Raw genomic sequence first — 13,661 nt, forward strand, 5'->3', positions numbered from 1 at the left:
AAATCTTTTTAAACCTAGTGTCTATGTAGTTATGTCTTAAAAGTTATTTAAATGAAGACACAGTACTTTTAATTATATAGCCCACAAATTACCTTAAAGTTATTTTCTTTTGGTTTTCTTCTCATTATTACATTGAAAGTTTCATACACATCTTCTGCTCCATTTTGTATAGTATTGGTCATATCTTGTTGATACTGATTTGGATCCAAAAACACTCTAAAAGTCCTTGATTCTCCTCTAAGACTGGGTCTGGGTTCAGGTCCTGGACATTTTTTTTTAAAGTTTGTTAAATGAAATACATATGTTTCAAATATCAAAGTAAGTTAGCAGTATTCCTTTTCTAGAAATGATGAGAAAACTATTCAGATTTAACTGCAAGCCATTCCTCCAACTAGAATGACATCCACTCATCCATTTCAAATTCCAACCTGAAAAGATTTTCTCCTTTCTCTAAATTGTTACTATTTCTTCCCAGAACAACTGTGTCATGTTTATGGTACAATGCCATGAACTGCAATTATTTGTGTGTAAGCCCTCAACTAGAACAGGCGCCTTACAAGTCAAAGAACTTGATTTATGTCAGTTACTTAGCTCCTTCTGTGTGTATGCGCGCGTATGTTAGTTGCTCAGTTGTGTCCAACTCTTCTTGCAACCCCATGGACTGTAGCCCGCAAGGCTCCTCTTGCAGGCAAGAATACGGGAGTGGGTTGCCATTTCCTTCTCCAGGGGACCTTCCTGACCCAGTGATTGGACCTGGGTTTCCTTCACTGCAGGCGGATTCTTTACCGACTGAGCCACCAAGGGAACCCCAAGGAGACGCTTCTAAACAGGGTTATGCTGGTATCCTGGGCAAGATAATTCCTTCTAGAAGACACTTCTGCTGAGGCACTTAACATCCCTGGCCCCACCCATCAAACATTAATAGCTGACCATCCCTTCCCTGCCCCAGTCATATGACATCATAGATACCACCATGCATTTTAAATCACAGGAGAGTGTGGTTTCCATTTATGAGCCACTGCTATCATGGATCAGATCAGTGAAACTTAAAAAGGAAAAATTAGGAAAATATACCAGGGAACAACTATAGGAGGTATTTAGAGGTTTTTAAAAGCAATGAAGTATCATAAAAGGAAGAGTTTTAAATATAGGCAATTTCAAGAGTCTGTCCAAAATCTAATACAGTAGTCTAGAAACCATATTATTTATCTCTAAAACCGGGTGGTAGGTACCCTACCCACTTCTATATATGTAATCCTTTGTGCTGATTTAGTATATAAAATAACTAAAAAATTACCTAGGCTGCAAAAAGGCAAAGAAATTTATCATTATGTACACATAGTCTTTCAAAAATAAAGATCATCATACCGTCTTCAATGACACGCCCTTTATCATCTAGCATGCCCTGGATTTCACAGCCTCTGACATAAACTAGGCCAACCTGCTCAATAAAAGGTCTTCTTCGGTCAAACTTGGTACCATAAGGTTTTGTGGGACGCACAGTAATTAAAAAGCATACATCATGCTTCCGAAGCCCTAGTAAAACATAAAACACATTTTCACTTATTAGAACGCTGCTGCTTTCTGTCTTCCATTGGTAAATTCTCTTCCTTTTATCTTTGGAAAAGATATAAAAAACATTTAAAATATCAGAGATAATCAATGATTATATTTACTTTGTAATACAATTATAGATTTCCTATACCTTTACTACTCAATGTTTAAAGCAATAATTAAATAAAAATTTCTCTTTATGTTAAATGAGAAAATTTAAGCCATATATACATTACTGAATAAGTCCTCTAGATCATGTTACAACTCCAAAATTAGATGCTTGTCATCTTTCTTATTTCTAATATTCTTAATAAGTAACCAAAAATATGGCTGGCATCTATATCATATTTAGCAGGTTTCTAACATCAGTTTAAACTATCCATCAGTGTCATTTCAACAACAGTCTAACTGCATTTCACCAGAACGGGTCAACTCTAGAATAATTCATCAAGGCACGAAAACATTGTTTACAGACAGCATCTTGAGGAGACAGCCAAATATATGTTGCTTCAGTTGGCAAATACTGAAATTTTCATAAGCAAATGTCAAGAAATAGGAGACTTTTGCCAAAGTCTGTAGTTTCCCATTCATTAGCTCAAATAATGGATTAAATAAGATTCCCAGCTCTATTAAAAGCAGACATACTGGAAGATGAGGGATTTTTATTTAGACCACACAGCATGTAATGTTACATATCATTTTTTTCTCATTCATTTTTTGTTAGTTATTGTATAGTATGAATGCAAATTTGAACATTTTGCTTGCTCATAACCTTGGTAACAAGATAAACAACTCCATCAAGTCAGCAAATGTGAGTGTGGCTAACAGTATTAGCACCATCCTGGTGGTTTCAATATGGAATATGGTTCGAGTGTGCTAGAAATAATAACTGACTCATAATAATGAATTGATTGCTTATTTCCCAACAAATTCTAGGCAATGAAGCGGGAGAACAATGAAAATGAAGGGGAAAAGATCTACTATGTGAGTGGTACTGCCTAGATAACTTCTGATGCACACAACTCATTGAAACCTCCAAGTCTTAGGGTCAAAGAATTGGGCCTGAGAAGTAATTTTGTCCCTACCAATGTCACTTTTTGGCCTCACAGAGGGATACTGTGGGATGTCTCAGTCCACATTAAAAATACTTGTATTACAATCATCTCAACTCTTTCAACCATTTGCATTTACTCCACCCTGGCTCTGTCTTGTAGATATTTCAGTCTCATTAATTCTGTTTCTGTAATTTTAAGTGGGGTAATGGAGAAGATAATGATGTGAGCTTCATACTTTCTTGAAGAGACAACAATCTTTCATAGTATTTAGCTTCATTTCCGCAAAACTTTTGTTGTTTACAGGACAATGCTCATTACTGTTTACAGACCTTCTGTCTCATTGTTTATTTGGTTGCTCTATTTGGAACCAATAAAGGGCCTGCGTTTTGGCTCTGGCTCCCTATAAAATACTCTTCTACCCACCATGCCCCTGACTGGGGTCCCAACTCCCAAGCCACAGACAGGTACCACCTAAGCTCCGCCTCCTGCCAGATCAGCGTTAGACTCTCACAGGAGTATGAATCTCACTACAGTGCATGCTCTTTATGAGAATCTAATGCCTGATGATCTGATTCTGCATTACGGTGAGTTGTATAATTATTTCACTATATATCAGAGTGTAATAATAACAGAAATAAAGTATACAATAAATGTTACGCATTTGAATCATCCCCAAACCATCTCCCTACTCCCATTCATGGAAAACTGTCTTCCATGAAACCTGTCTCTGGTGCCAAAAAGACTGGTGACCGCTGCCCCAAATAAATCTCTCATCCCACAATACCCTATTGTTTCCTATCTTGCCCATCAAAATTTACCCATTCTATTTCTCATCTGCCAGAGGTCCATTAAAATAAAAAAATAAGATGACTTGATGGGCTTCTGATTAGCAGTCTCCAAAGTAATGGAGGCAAGGAGTTCCCAAGGGGTTTGGAGTAAAGAACTTCTTTTCTCCTTTAATATCATAATGAGAGCTTATCTATATATCTCTACAAAGGGTCTTTGCTTCCCCCCAAGTTTTATTTCCAGGCATCACTAGCACTTCTAGGAGTGGCCAATACGTTACTTCAGTTCATTATCCACTATGTAAAACAGTATTTATCTTAATACCTCCTCAAGCTCTAAGGAGCAATAAATGGAAGACCTTACTCAGCAACTGAATGCCTCTCTCACAATTCAGCAATAACAAAAGTATACATTATTTTAGACGTGTAATGTGCCAGATTGGAATAGTTTTGAGGGATACAGGAGTCATAAAAACAATCTGTCACAAACTCTACCCACTACAGTGGCCATTTGTTAAACATCTGGCCAGCTTTGTTGCTGGATTCCTTCAAAATTATTTGACAAATGTATCATACAGTCCCTGAGGTTATAAACAGCTATATCGAGAGCAGTAATTTCTGAAAACTGATCCATTAAGGGACTATTCCTTTCCTTCCGGCACGCCACAAAGGTAGGAGATAAAGCCCACCAGCTCCCGTTTCTCATAACAGGGTAGTAAGAGCTGTCATAGACAGCTGGGAATAGAAAAGTGCCAATTTAAATCCATTTATGAGTCATTTCTGACACATTTTAACATTTAAAAAAAATGCTCTCCTCTCAGCTCTGCCAACTGCAATTTTTAAAACACTCTGATATACGTGCTATCTAATGCTTTTTAGTTAAGTATTAAGGTACTTAATTATTATTCTGTATGATCCTTGGTGTTTTTACTAGTAATAATTATAAATCAATTGTCATTTTTTAAGCCAAACTTTTTAAAGATAAAACAGTACACTTAAAAGGGCAATATTTAGTATATGTGTTTCTGTTAATGCTGTAAGCAAAAGTCTATACAGTAAAAGACAAAAAGTGACGACTTCCTGAAATACAGAATTACCTTCCCACTCATCTTTGATGTGATCTCTGACATTCAGATTGATGGTAACATCCGCACGAACTCGGGTTGGCCAGTTTTCACCTATGTTGGGTTTGGCAACCTCAACCACAGTGAATGCCACAATGGGCTGGGCCATTCGTGCCCAACCACCAAACACTACACCGCCATACTCTGATTGCCTAAAAAGCAGAAGCAGATGATTACTCAAACAAAAAATAACTTTGCCCAACTTTTAGACAAGTTAAACTAGTAACTAAAAACACATGTTTAGCTAGTATTTAAGCCCTAACAATAATATGGAAATCTTATTCCTAAACTTAAGAAAAACATATAATTTATATATGTAAGAGCTGAGCCATTTTGTTAAAGAATGAAATTATCCAGCATTCAGTTTTATATTTTTGCCCTTTCTCCCTCTTCAGATAGTTGCTCAGTTGTATCTAACTCTTTGTGATCCCATGGACTGTAGCCTGCCAGGCTCCTCTGTCTGTGGAATTCTCCAGGCAAGAGTACTGGAATGGGTAGCCATTTCCTTCTCTAAGGGATCTTTCTGACCCAGGGATTAAACCCAGTCTCCTGCACCGCAGGCAGATCCTTTAACATCTGAGCCAACAGGGAGTATTTCTAAAAGTTGTTTCAAAAATGTTTTAGAACAAATTAGACTTAAAAAAAAACTAAAGATAAGCAAATGATATCTATGCAAATGCTTTCTTTAGGGGACAATATTTAAGATACTGAAAAGATATTGCCATGAAGGGGAATAATCAAGCTGGGTCTAATAATGAGAACCACTAACATGCAAATACTCATTATTTTCTTATACTAGTGCTTTAGCTTTTACATTAAATAGCGTATCTGGGAAATTTGTAATATTAAAAACTGCAGCAACACTCCAATATTGGAAAGTACTACCTAAAATAATATGCTTACCAAGATAAAGAAAATCAATATCCTAAGGCCTTTGTAAATAACAAAAAATTGTAAAACTACATGACATTAAAGAGTGAAGCTAATTAAAAATAAAGTTTGCTATTCCAATGACTTGGTTAGTACTGAAACAATTTCTAAAAGGCAATGTGTGTGTGTGTTAGTTGCTCAGGTATGTTCAACTTGGCAGTCTCACAGACTAGCCCTCCAGGCTCCTGTCCGTGGAATTCTCTAGGCAAGAATATCGGAGAGGATTGCCATTCCCTTCTCCAGGGGATCTTCCAGACTCGGGAACTGAACCTGGGTCTCCTGCATTTCAAGCAGATTCTTTGCCATCTGAGCCAAGGAAGCCCCTTAAAAAGGCATTACCTTGAGCATAAAAGCTTCTGTAATAATTTTCTATCACCTTCTCCATTCTTTACAACTTTAATATAGTGATAGACCATAAAATTTATTCATTGTAAATGTGTAATTCAGTAATTTTCAGTAGATTTATAAAGTTGTTCACCCATCACCACAATCCAATTATAGAACATTTTCATCAATGCTTTAAAAGATCTCCCTCATCCACTTCAGTCAATCCTGTTCCTACTCCCAAGCAACCACTAGTCTACTCTCTCCAATTCCTTCCCTCTTTATAAAATCTATCTGCAACACGAGGTATTAAAAAGTATAGATTTCTGACCCTCATAAGCACAACCTCTTATACTGCTCACAGCCTGAAAGTATGATTAGAACTGTGTAATGAGTGAAAACGCCTCTACTACTTTTCTTCCTTCAAGACATGAAAACAGAGAGAAGACCCACCCTTTTAGATCTCATTATTTTTAACAGTTTTCAATGATGGGCAGAAAAATAAATTTTTCAAAATTTAGAAAAACTTATTATCAGAAGTTATCTCCAAAAAGACATGTTCTACTCATAGAAAATAATGTAAGCTAAAAAAATTACTTTATTAATAAACCATAAGAACTGTTAAGTATTTATTGCTTTATTTGGCATTTAAGTAAAGTATAAGTGCATTCTACTTGATGAACTGCTAGCTATGAAGTCCCTTCTTTGCAAAATGATCAAAATCTGGTCTAGAATCTGAACAGATAAGCGCAAGGTAACCATAAATTCTAAGGCAGCTTTCTGATCAAGCACTCCCCCGGGGTCCAAACAATGGGCAGTGGTTTCAGCAAAGCTGGGGGCAGAGATGATCAGCCAGAGGGTATACAAATTTCACAGTGCTGGCCTGCCCACTGACTCAACTGATTATTAAGTCAAAAATACTTTATGCTGTGTTTTATAGTCTCACCCAGAATAACTTTCCACATACTAATTAATTAAAAAATAGAACTGTGTATGAAATAAAATATGGAAATGAAAAAAAAAGGATCATAATCACAGTGTCCACGAAGCTCTCTGTAATTAGTCAGGAGAGAAGCCTGGAAGATACCTGAATCAGTTCACACCTAAAACACATTAAGCTTTTCACAAAGAATGCAGTATAATTATATATATGTCTGCATGGTATGACACTAATGTGATGAAAAATTCATTTTACAGAATTCTTTTACTCATTTTCAGTCATTTGTGATATGTAACTTATCGGTGGTAGTAATTTCATACTTCAAATGAAACAGTGAATGAAGGGCATTTACCCAAAGTCAGTCATGTCTGAAAAGTAAAACTAACCATCACAAATCTTATAATGCAGAACTGCCTATAACAGAATGAAAGGCTTTTCTTAGCTAAAGGAGTTTCAGACGTAAGCTAGCAGGTAGAAAGTTGAGTTGGGGCCAGAAAAGTTCCTCAAATAATGGAACCTACTCAACAGGCCCTAAAAGTGAGGGCTGACGATTCCGTCTCTTCAAGGCAACCTATGGAGGGAGGGCCAAGGAAGATTTTCCAATATTCCGCTCTGTGCAATGTTCAGCTATGCCCCTCATCTTCTGCCAGGTCCTTTAGAGAGGCTGACTGCAGCTGGGGTAACAGAATATCCCTTTATCATAAGCTTCTCCCAGGACTTAAACTGCCCTGCCTAGTACACGCCTGCTGGCCAGCCCATCCCCTTCCCTCTTTACCCTTTCACTATCGCCCGACTTACTCCCACTCCCACCCCACTTCCCAGAGCAATGATCTCTCCTCCCTTCCCTCAGTCTCACTCCCAAGTACCCAGAAACATATTTTCTATTTAAAGAATTTCTCAAAGAATAAATATTTCATATTTTAAAGTGCATCTTCACCAGATGTATTATTTCTAAATACATGTGCGAGGTTTCTGACAGAAGTATGTCAGCCATTGTTTGCATCTCTTTGTTGCAAGTAGAACCAATTTACTAACCATGGCTTCATTCTGCTGACACTATCCTCGATGTCCTGCCTAATTTCATAAGTTGATTCTAAGCGGAAGAGATTGAAGTTCCTTAGGAGGTAGTCATGAAGAGTCAAAAACTGCAAATTCAACTTGGGAAGAGCAAGACAACCTGAAAAGGAAAATAACATCCATATTGATTTTTTTTTTAATCAGACATCTGCTTTATATATATATATATATATATATATATATACATATATTTAAAAAAGGCACCACAAATTTGTTAAGAACCTAATTTAATAGTGTTTAAAATAGAGCATATTTGAAAAGGTCTGATTTTTGTTTCCATACAGAAACTGAAACCAAGTTAACAAATGCCATATAGTAAGACTGGGAATAAAGGATGAATTTCATTAATACATGCAGTCTGTACATCTATGCTGCTGCTGCTGCTGCTAAGTTGCTTCAGTCGTGTCCGACTCTGTGTGACCCCATAGACGGCAGCCCACCAGGCTCCTCCCTCCCTGGGGTTCTCCAGGCAAGAGTGCTGGAGTGGGGTGCCATTGCCTTCTCCGGTACATCTATGACTCATATGCAAACGGTGCTTCTAAACAGTGCTTAAAGATACTTAAAAGAACTGACATGAGTGGTCTAAAAAATTCTTTCCTTACCACCTAATTTACATTTGGCAAACTCAAAGTAAATAATGCTACCATAAAACAGAGCCCATGACCAAATTTACCAAGGAAACTGAACTAGCATATTATATTATATAACTCTATCTTCAGTGATCACCACTGTGTTCTGAACCTTTGCCTTCCTGATAGACTTTAAGGATAAGGCATTAACTTTATGTTACTCCTAGAGTTCTTTCCCTTCTCTGACAATATTAATGAATACAATTCTTTCCATTACCCTCATGTAACAATATTTACCTTGGATAATAAATAACCAAGCACTCAGCACCGACATCAAAAGGTCAAAAAAGAACCCCAAAATACATTTACAGTGACATAACTAAAGTTACCCTTATAGCATTATTCGGTCTCCTTGAAACACAGCTTCATGGGCACATTTTATATAGCATGATGCGCGCGCGCACACACACACACACACCACTATTCATTAGGGAATGCTTAAGTTTAATAAAAATTCTTAATGCTAAGCATTCAAAACACTGAATAGTTTCTAGCTTCTACAGTCGCACTTGAGGGTACCAGAAAATTACCCTAATGTATGAAGACTACATCATGAGAAACGCTGGGCTGGATGAAGCACAAGCTAGAATCAAGATTGCTGGGAGAAATATCAATAACCTCAGATATGCAGATGACACCACCCTTATGGCAGAAAGCAAAAAAGAACTAAAGAACTTCTTGATGAAAGTGAAAGAGGAGAGTCAAAAAGTTGGCTTAAAACTCAACATTCAGAAAACAAAGATCATGGCATCTGGTCCTATCACTTTATGGCAAATAGATAGGGAAACAATGGAAACAGTGACAGACTTTATTTTTTTGAGCTCCAAAATCACTCCAGATGGTGACTGCAGCCCCAAAATTAAAAGACACTTGTTCTTTAGAAAAAATATTATGACCAACCTAGACAGCATATTGAAATGCAGAGACATTACTTTGCCAACAAACGTCCATCTAGTCAAAGCTATGGTTTTGCCAGTAGTCATGTATGGATGTGAGAGTTGGACTATAAAGAGAGCACCAAAGAGTTGATGCTTTTGAATTGTGGTGTTGGAGAAGACTCTTGAGGATCCCTTGGACTGCAAGGAGATCCAACCAATCCATCCTAAAGGAGATCAGTCCTGAATAGTCATTGGAAGGACTGATGCTGAAGCTTAAACTCCAATACTTTGGTCATCTAATGCGAAGAACTGACTCATCTGAAAAGACCCTGATGCTGGGAAAAATTGAAGGCAGGAGAAGGAGACGACAGAGGATGAGATGGTTGGATGACATCACTGACTCAATGGACATGAGTTTGAGTAAACTCTGAGAGATGGCAATGGACAGGGAGGCCTGGCGTGCTGCAGTCCATGGGGCTGCGAAGAGTCGGATACAACTGAGGGACTGAACTAAACTGACTGATATAGCAAACAGAAGTACATTCAGGTACATATGATGACTTCTACACTAACTTTCATGTTACATCTGAATGCTGTACTTCATTACCATACCTTCCCCAGAATAGTATTCAGTTGGGACAATATTTTCATCCCATATGATCTTCTCAGTTGGATACAAAGGCATCTGGTTCAACTGCTGAATCTGAGAAATTCGACGCTCATGACGAGATACCTAAAAGAAACAAGTTTAGGAACAAAGTCAGAAACATCTTTCTTTAATCAAAATAACTTATTAAAAAATTCACCATGAAGTATGGAATTAGAAGTTTCATATTTTTCATAAAACTTAACAAGAGATGTTCCTTCCTTTTTCCATGTTCTCCATAAATCAAATATGAAAGAGGTACTGATTGTGATGAACTTTGGAATTTGGCAGATCTGAGTTTAACTCCCAGCACCTCTACTTATGGGCTATGTGGATGTTGGGCAAGTTACTGCAAACTCCCTGATTTTAATTTCCTTTTCAGTAAAACAGATTAACTCCCCTATTAGGTTTCCTATAAAAATGAAATGGAATCCTGTAAAATAGTGTCAAAGGGCCTGGCACATGCCAAGACCTTGAAAAAGATAATGCTGTAGCACACAGCGCTCATTACTGCAAGAACAAAACGGGGGCCCTAAGTCGTAGGTTATGGTTGTCGTTCTTGTACTAACTGGTCAGACAATCTGGGTAAGTTTATTAATAACTTGGCTTCAGTCTTCTTTGTAAAATGAGAATGAGAGAGCTGGACTTAATGACCTCTATGTATCCCTCCATTGTTAATATTTTAGAGATCTATCTCAAATACAGAAATAAGTTTGTTACCTAGTTAAGAGATGCTAAAATAATACTTGAAAAATGTGTCACATTCTTTTCAGTAAAGATAGCATTGTTTTAGAAAAGAAGACACTGTACTATCATCTAAAGAACATGCATATTCTAACTTTTTAATCATAATTTGGTTGGCTATTAGAATTCAAAGCCTGTGAAAATCTTTTAAGAGAGGGAGAAAATGAAAGATAATGATACAGCACTATAAATTTTTAAAACTGTTTTCTTTTCGCATAACTATTTAAATTTTAAGGATGAAATTTTAGCTGTAAGACCTTAAAAAGCACAGACAGGACCAATTTTATACTTAAACCTATTTTCCATTAGAAAGGTTACTGGAAAAATCCTCATTTCTTTCTATAGTAAGGATTTATTATTAATCTCCAAAACCTGACTTACCAGAAAAGATTTTACATTGTCAGAAAATAGGACAAGGAATTTTTAGAAAGCACTTTCAGTCAGAGACAATGAAAAGTGACTTGTAAGAAGGAAGGCAAAGAAAGTGACCCTAGACACACAATGCATCCAAGTGAATATATGGATAAAAAGTATTTTCCATACTTGGTTAATTTTAAACCCTTCCCAAGAATTTCTCTCCAAATGGTATTAAGCACCTGTCACCAGGCTTAAAACACCTGCTACAAATAGTTTCCTGTTACTACCCAAAGCAAGCATATCATCTTCCTCTTTACAGTAAGGAACTGTGTTTTAAACCTTACATTAGCTTGAAATATATCTCAAAACCATTTGCCTATTATTATGTGTAAAAAAAAGATATATACAACACACCTCCATGCAGTATAAGTTTATATAGGTATAAAAATATGTTTGAAACATACAAAAGACAACTCAATTTTACAGTAATCAGGAAACAAATAATTAAACAAGCTTTTTTTTTTAAAAAAAAAAAACCCATGAGATTGGCAGAACTGGGAAACTCACAACATCCAATGCTGAAAAGAGCTTAAGGAGACAGACTTTGACACACTGTTGATGGGAACATACAGCTTCTGAAGGAGAGTTAGGCTGCATCTTTTAGTTTTTAAATAAGCACATGCTTCAATCAAATGATTTCATTTCTAGGCACCGCTCCTAAAGGTCCACATCTGAGCACAAAGAGGCCTATATTAGGACTGCACCATGATTTGTAACAGTGAACACTGCAAACAACCTAGATACTCATGGCAGGGTATGGTTAAATAATCATCCTCTTTAGGAAATAGTTCATGGAAGTTTAAAAAGTAAGGTAGATCCATTTCCCTCAAGTTCGCTATGAATCTAAAACTGTACTAAAAAAAATAAAACTTCACAAAAACCTTGAGTTAATGCTCAAACTAATACTCATTTCCCAAAATGACTGAGGAAGTGATAATTTTCTCTGTTTCTAAACCTTCATGAATTCTCTAGTGATAAAGGTACGGTTTAATACTCAAGATGCTATATTTAAGTAATAACGTTAAAATAAACAGATAAATGATATGAATATATATGTGTATTACCCATGTGTGTGTGTATGTGTGAATGTAAACTGTGGTCACTTAAAGGCAGAAATGCTGTCGGTCATCTCTGTATCCCCAGGGTCTTTAATCCGGTGCTTGACACAGATGTTGGTCACAAACGTCTGCATGGAATGAATCCACACCAGAAAGCAGTTTTAAGAGGTAAGAGATTTGAAAAAAGTAATCTAATCTAAGAGATGAAAAAGAAATCTGACAAAGTCAAATGCTGGTATGATCCAAACCAGGTCAAAGAATCTACCAATTTTTAGCCCAGAAAAAAAATCTCTACCAACCTACATCTTCAAGAATGATTCAAAAAGGTAGGAAAAACATGTATAATTCAAGGAACACTAATATTTACCAACAATTCTAGAAGAAATTCTTTATCAAAAGTCGTGTCTTCAGCTTTAGGAAGGGTTGGTAACAAGCAGAGGTATGATGCCACCTGGTGGAGGGTATTGGAACTGCAGAATAAAAATATTGAGATCAGAATATTGTCTTGTAACTTCACTTTTGAAAAGTAATTTTACAAGCTGATTGAAACGTTTTACCTAGAAAATATAATTCTATGACACAGAAACAAATATATGAAATCAGATATGAATATTAAACCTCTAATACAGACGTCTCAAAGTCTTGTACAAACCTCTCATAGTCCCTAGATCTTTTCAGGGAGGTTTCAAGGACATTTTTTCATATCAATACCAAGACATTATTCAGTCTTTTTCCCACTGTCTTTACATGCACAGTGACAGTGCAAATGTGATGGTGGGTAAAACTGGTGGCCTGGATCAAGGAAGTGGCACCATTCAGCGCTGTAAGAAGTGATCATGGCATTCCTGCTGCCACGGTCTTTTTTTTTTTAAGTCAATTTAAAAAACATCCATGATGAAACGAGTATCTGATTTTTTAGAAATTCTGTGTGACAGAACGGAAGTACATACTTTGCACACGCTTTTTACTTGAAAGAATGACTGACAAACTATCGTTACTCAGATTTGAATAAGAGCAAAAATCTGAACAATAATAAACCTATCACTTCAATGAAAATAACAGTTTGACAACTATGAATAAAGCTACTACATAAATCTCTGGACAGATTTTTCTGTGAATCTAAGTTTCCATTTCTTTTGGGTATGTCTGAGAACACTAGATCACACAGTAAGTGCATGCTAAACTGTGTAAGCAACTATCAGATTTTTTCCAAAGTGGCACGACTACTTAGAATTCTCATCAGCAATATATAAGACCTGCAATTGTTCCACATCTTTGTTAAGAGTTAATACCTTGTTGCTTTTATAAACGATTCTAATAGGTCTGTAATGGTATCTCATTTTGATTTAAGTTTGCTTTTCCCTAATAACTAATAATGCCAAATGATACTAGTACTTTCCTATAGACTCACTGAAATCTACACTGTCTTCTTTGGTGAAGCATCTGCTCATATCTACAGCCATTAAGTTGTTTTCTTGTTACTGAGTTCTAAGACGTCTG

At 36.5% G+C, this 13,661-nt stretch overlaps 1 protein-coding gene across 1 annotated transcript in view; it reads right to left on the reverse strand.

The window, feature by feature from the left end:
• Positions 1-13,661, reverse strand: part of AQR (aquarius intron-binding spliceosomal factor) — an 81,714-nt gene that overhangs the window by 37,080 nt on the left and 30,973 nt on the right. Inside the window, exons 14-19 of the mRNA XM_027971654.2 lie at positions 12,529-12,631; positions 9,909-10,029; positions 7,748-7,889; positions 4,492-4,670; positions 1,369-1,536; positions 93-262 (exon numbers count right to left, since the gene is read on the reverse strand). Coding sequence (XP_027827455.2) covers positions 93-262; positions 1,369-1,536; positions 4,492-4,670; positions 7,748-7,889; positions 9,909-10,029; positions 12,529-12,631 — 883 coding nt within the window. The remainder of the gene's footprint in view (positions 1-92; positions 263-1,368; positions 1,537-4,491; positions 4,671-7,747; positions 7,890-9,908; positions 10,030-12,528; positions 12,632-13,661) is intronic.

The sequence above is a fragment of the Ovis aries genome, chromosome 7 (genome assembly GCF_016772045.2).
Source record: "Ovis aries strain OAR_USU_Benz2616 breed Rambouillet chromosome 7, ARS-UI_Ramb_v3.0, whole genome shotgun sequence".
In the NCBI taxonomy this organism is placed as follows: Eukaryota; Metazoa; Chordata; class Mammalia; order Artiodactyla; family Bovidae; genus Ovis; species Ovis aries.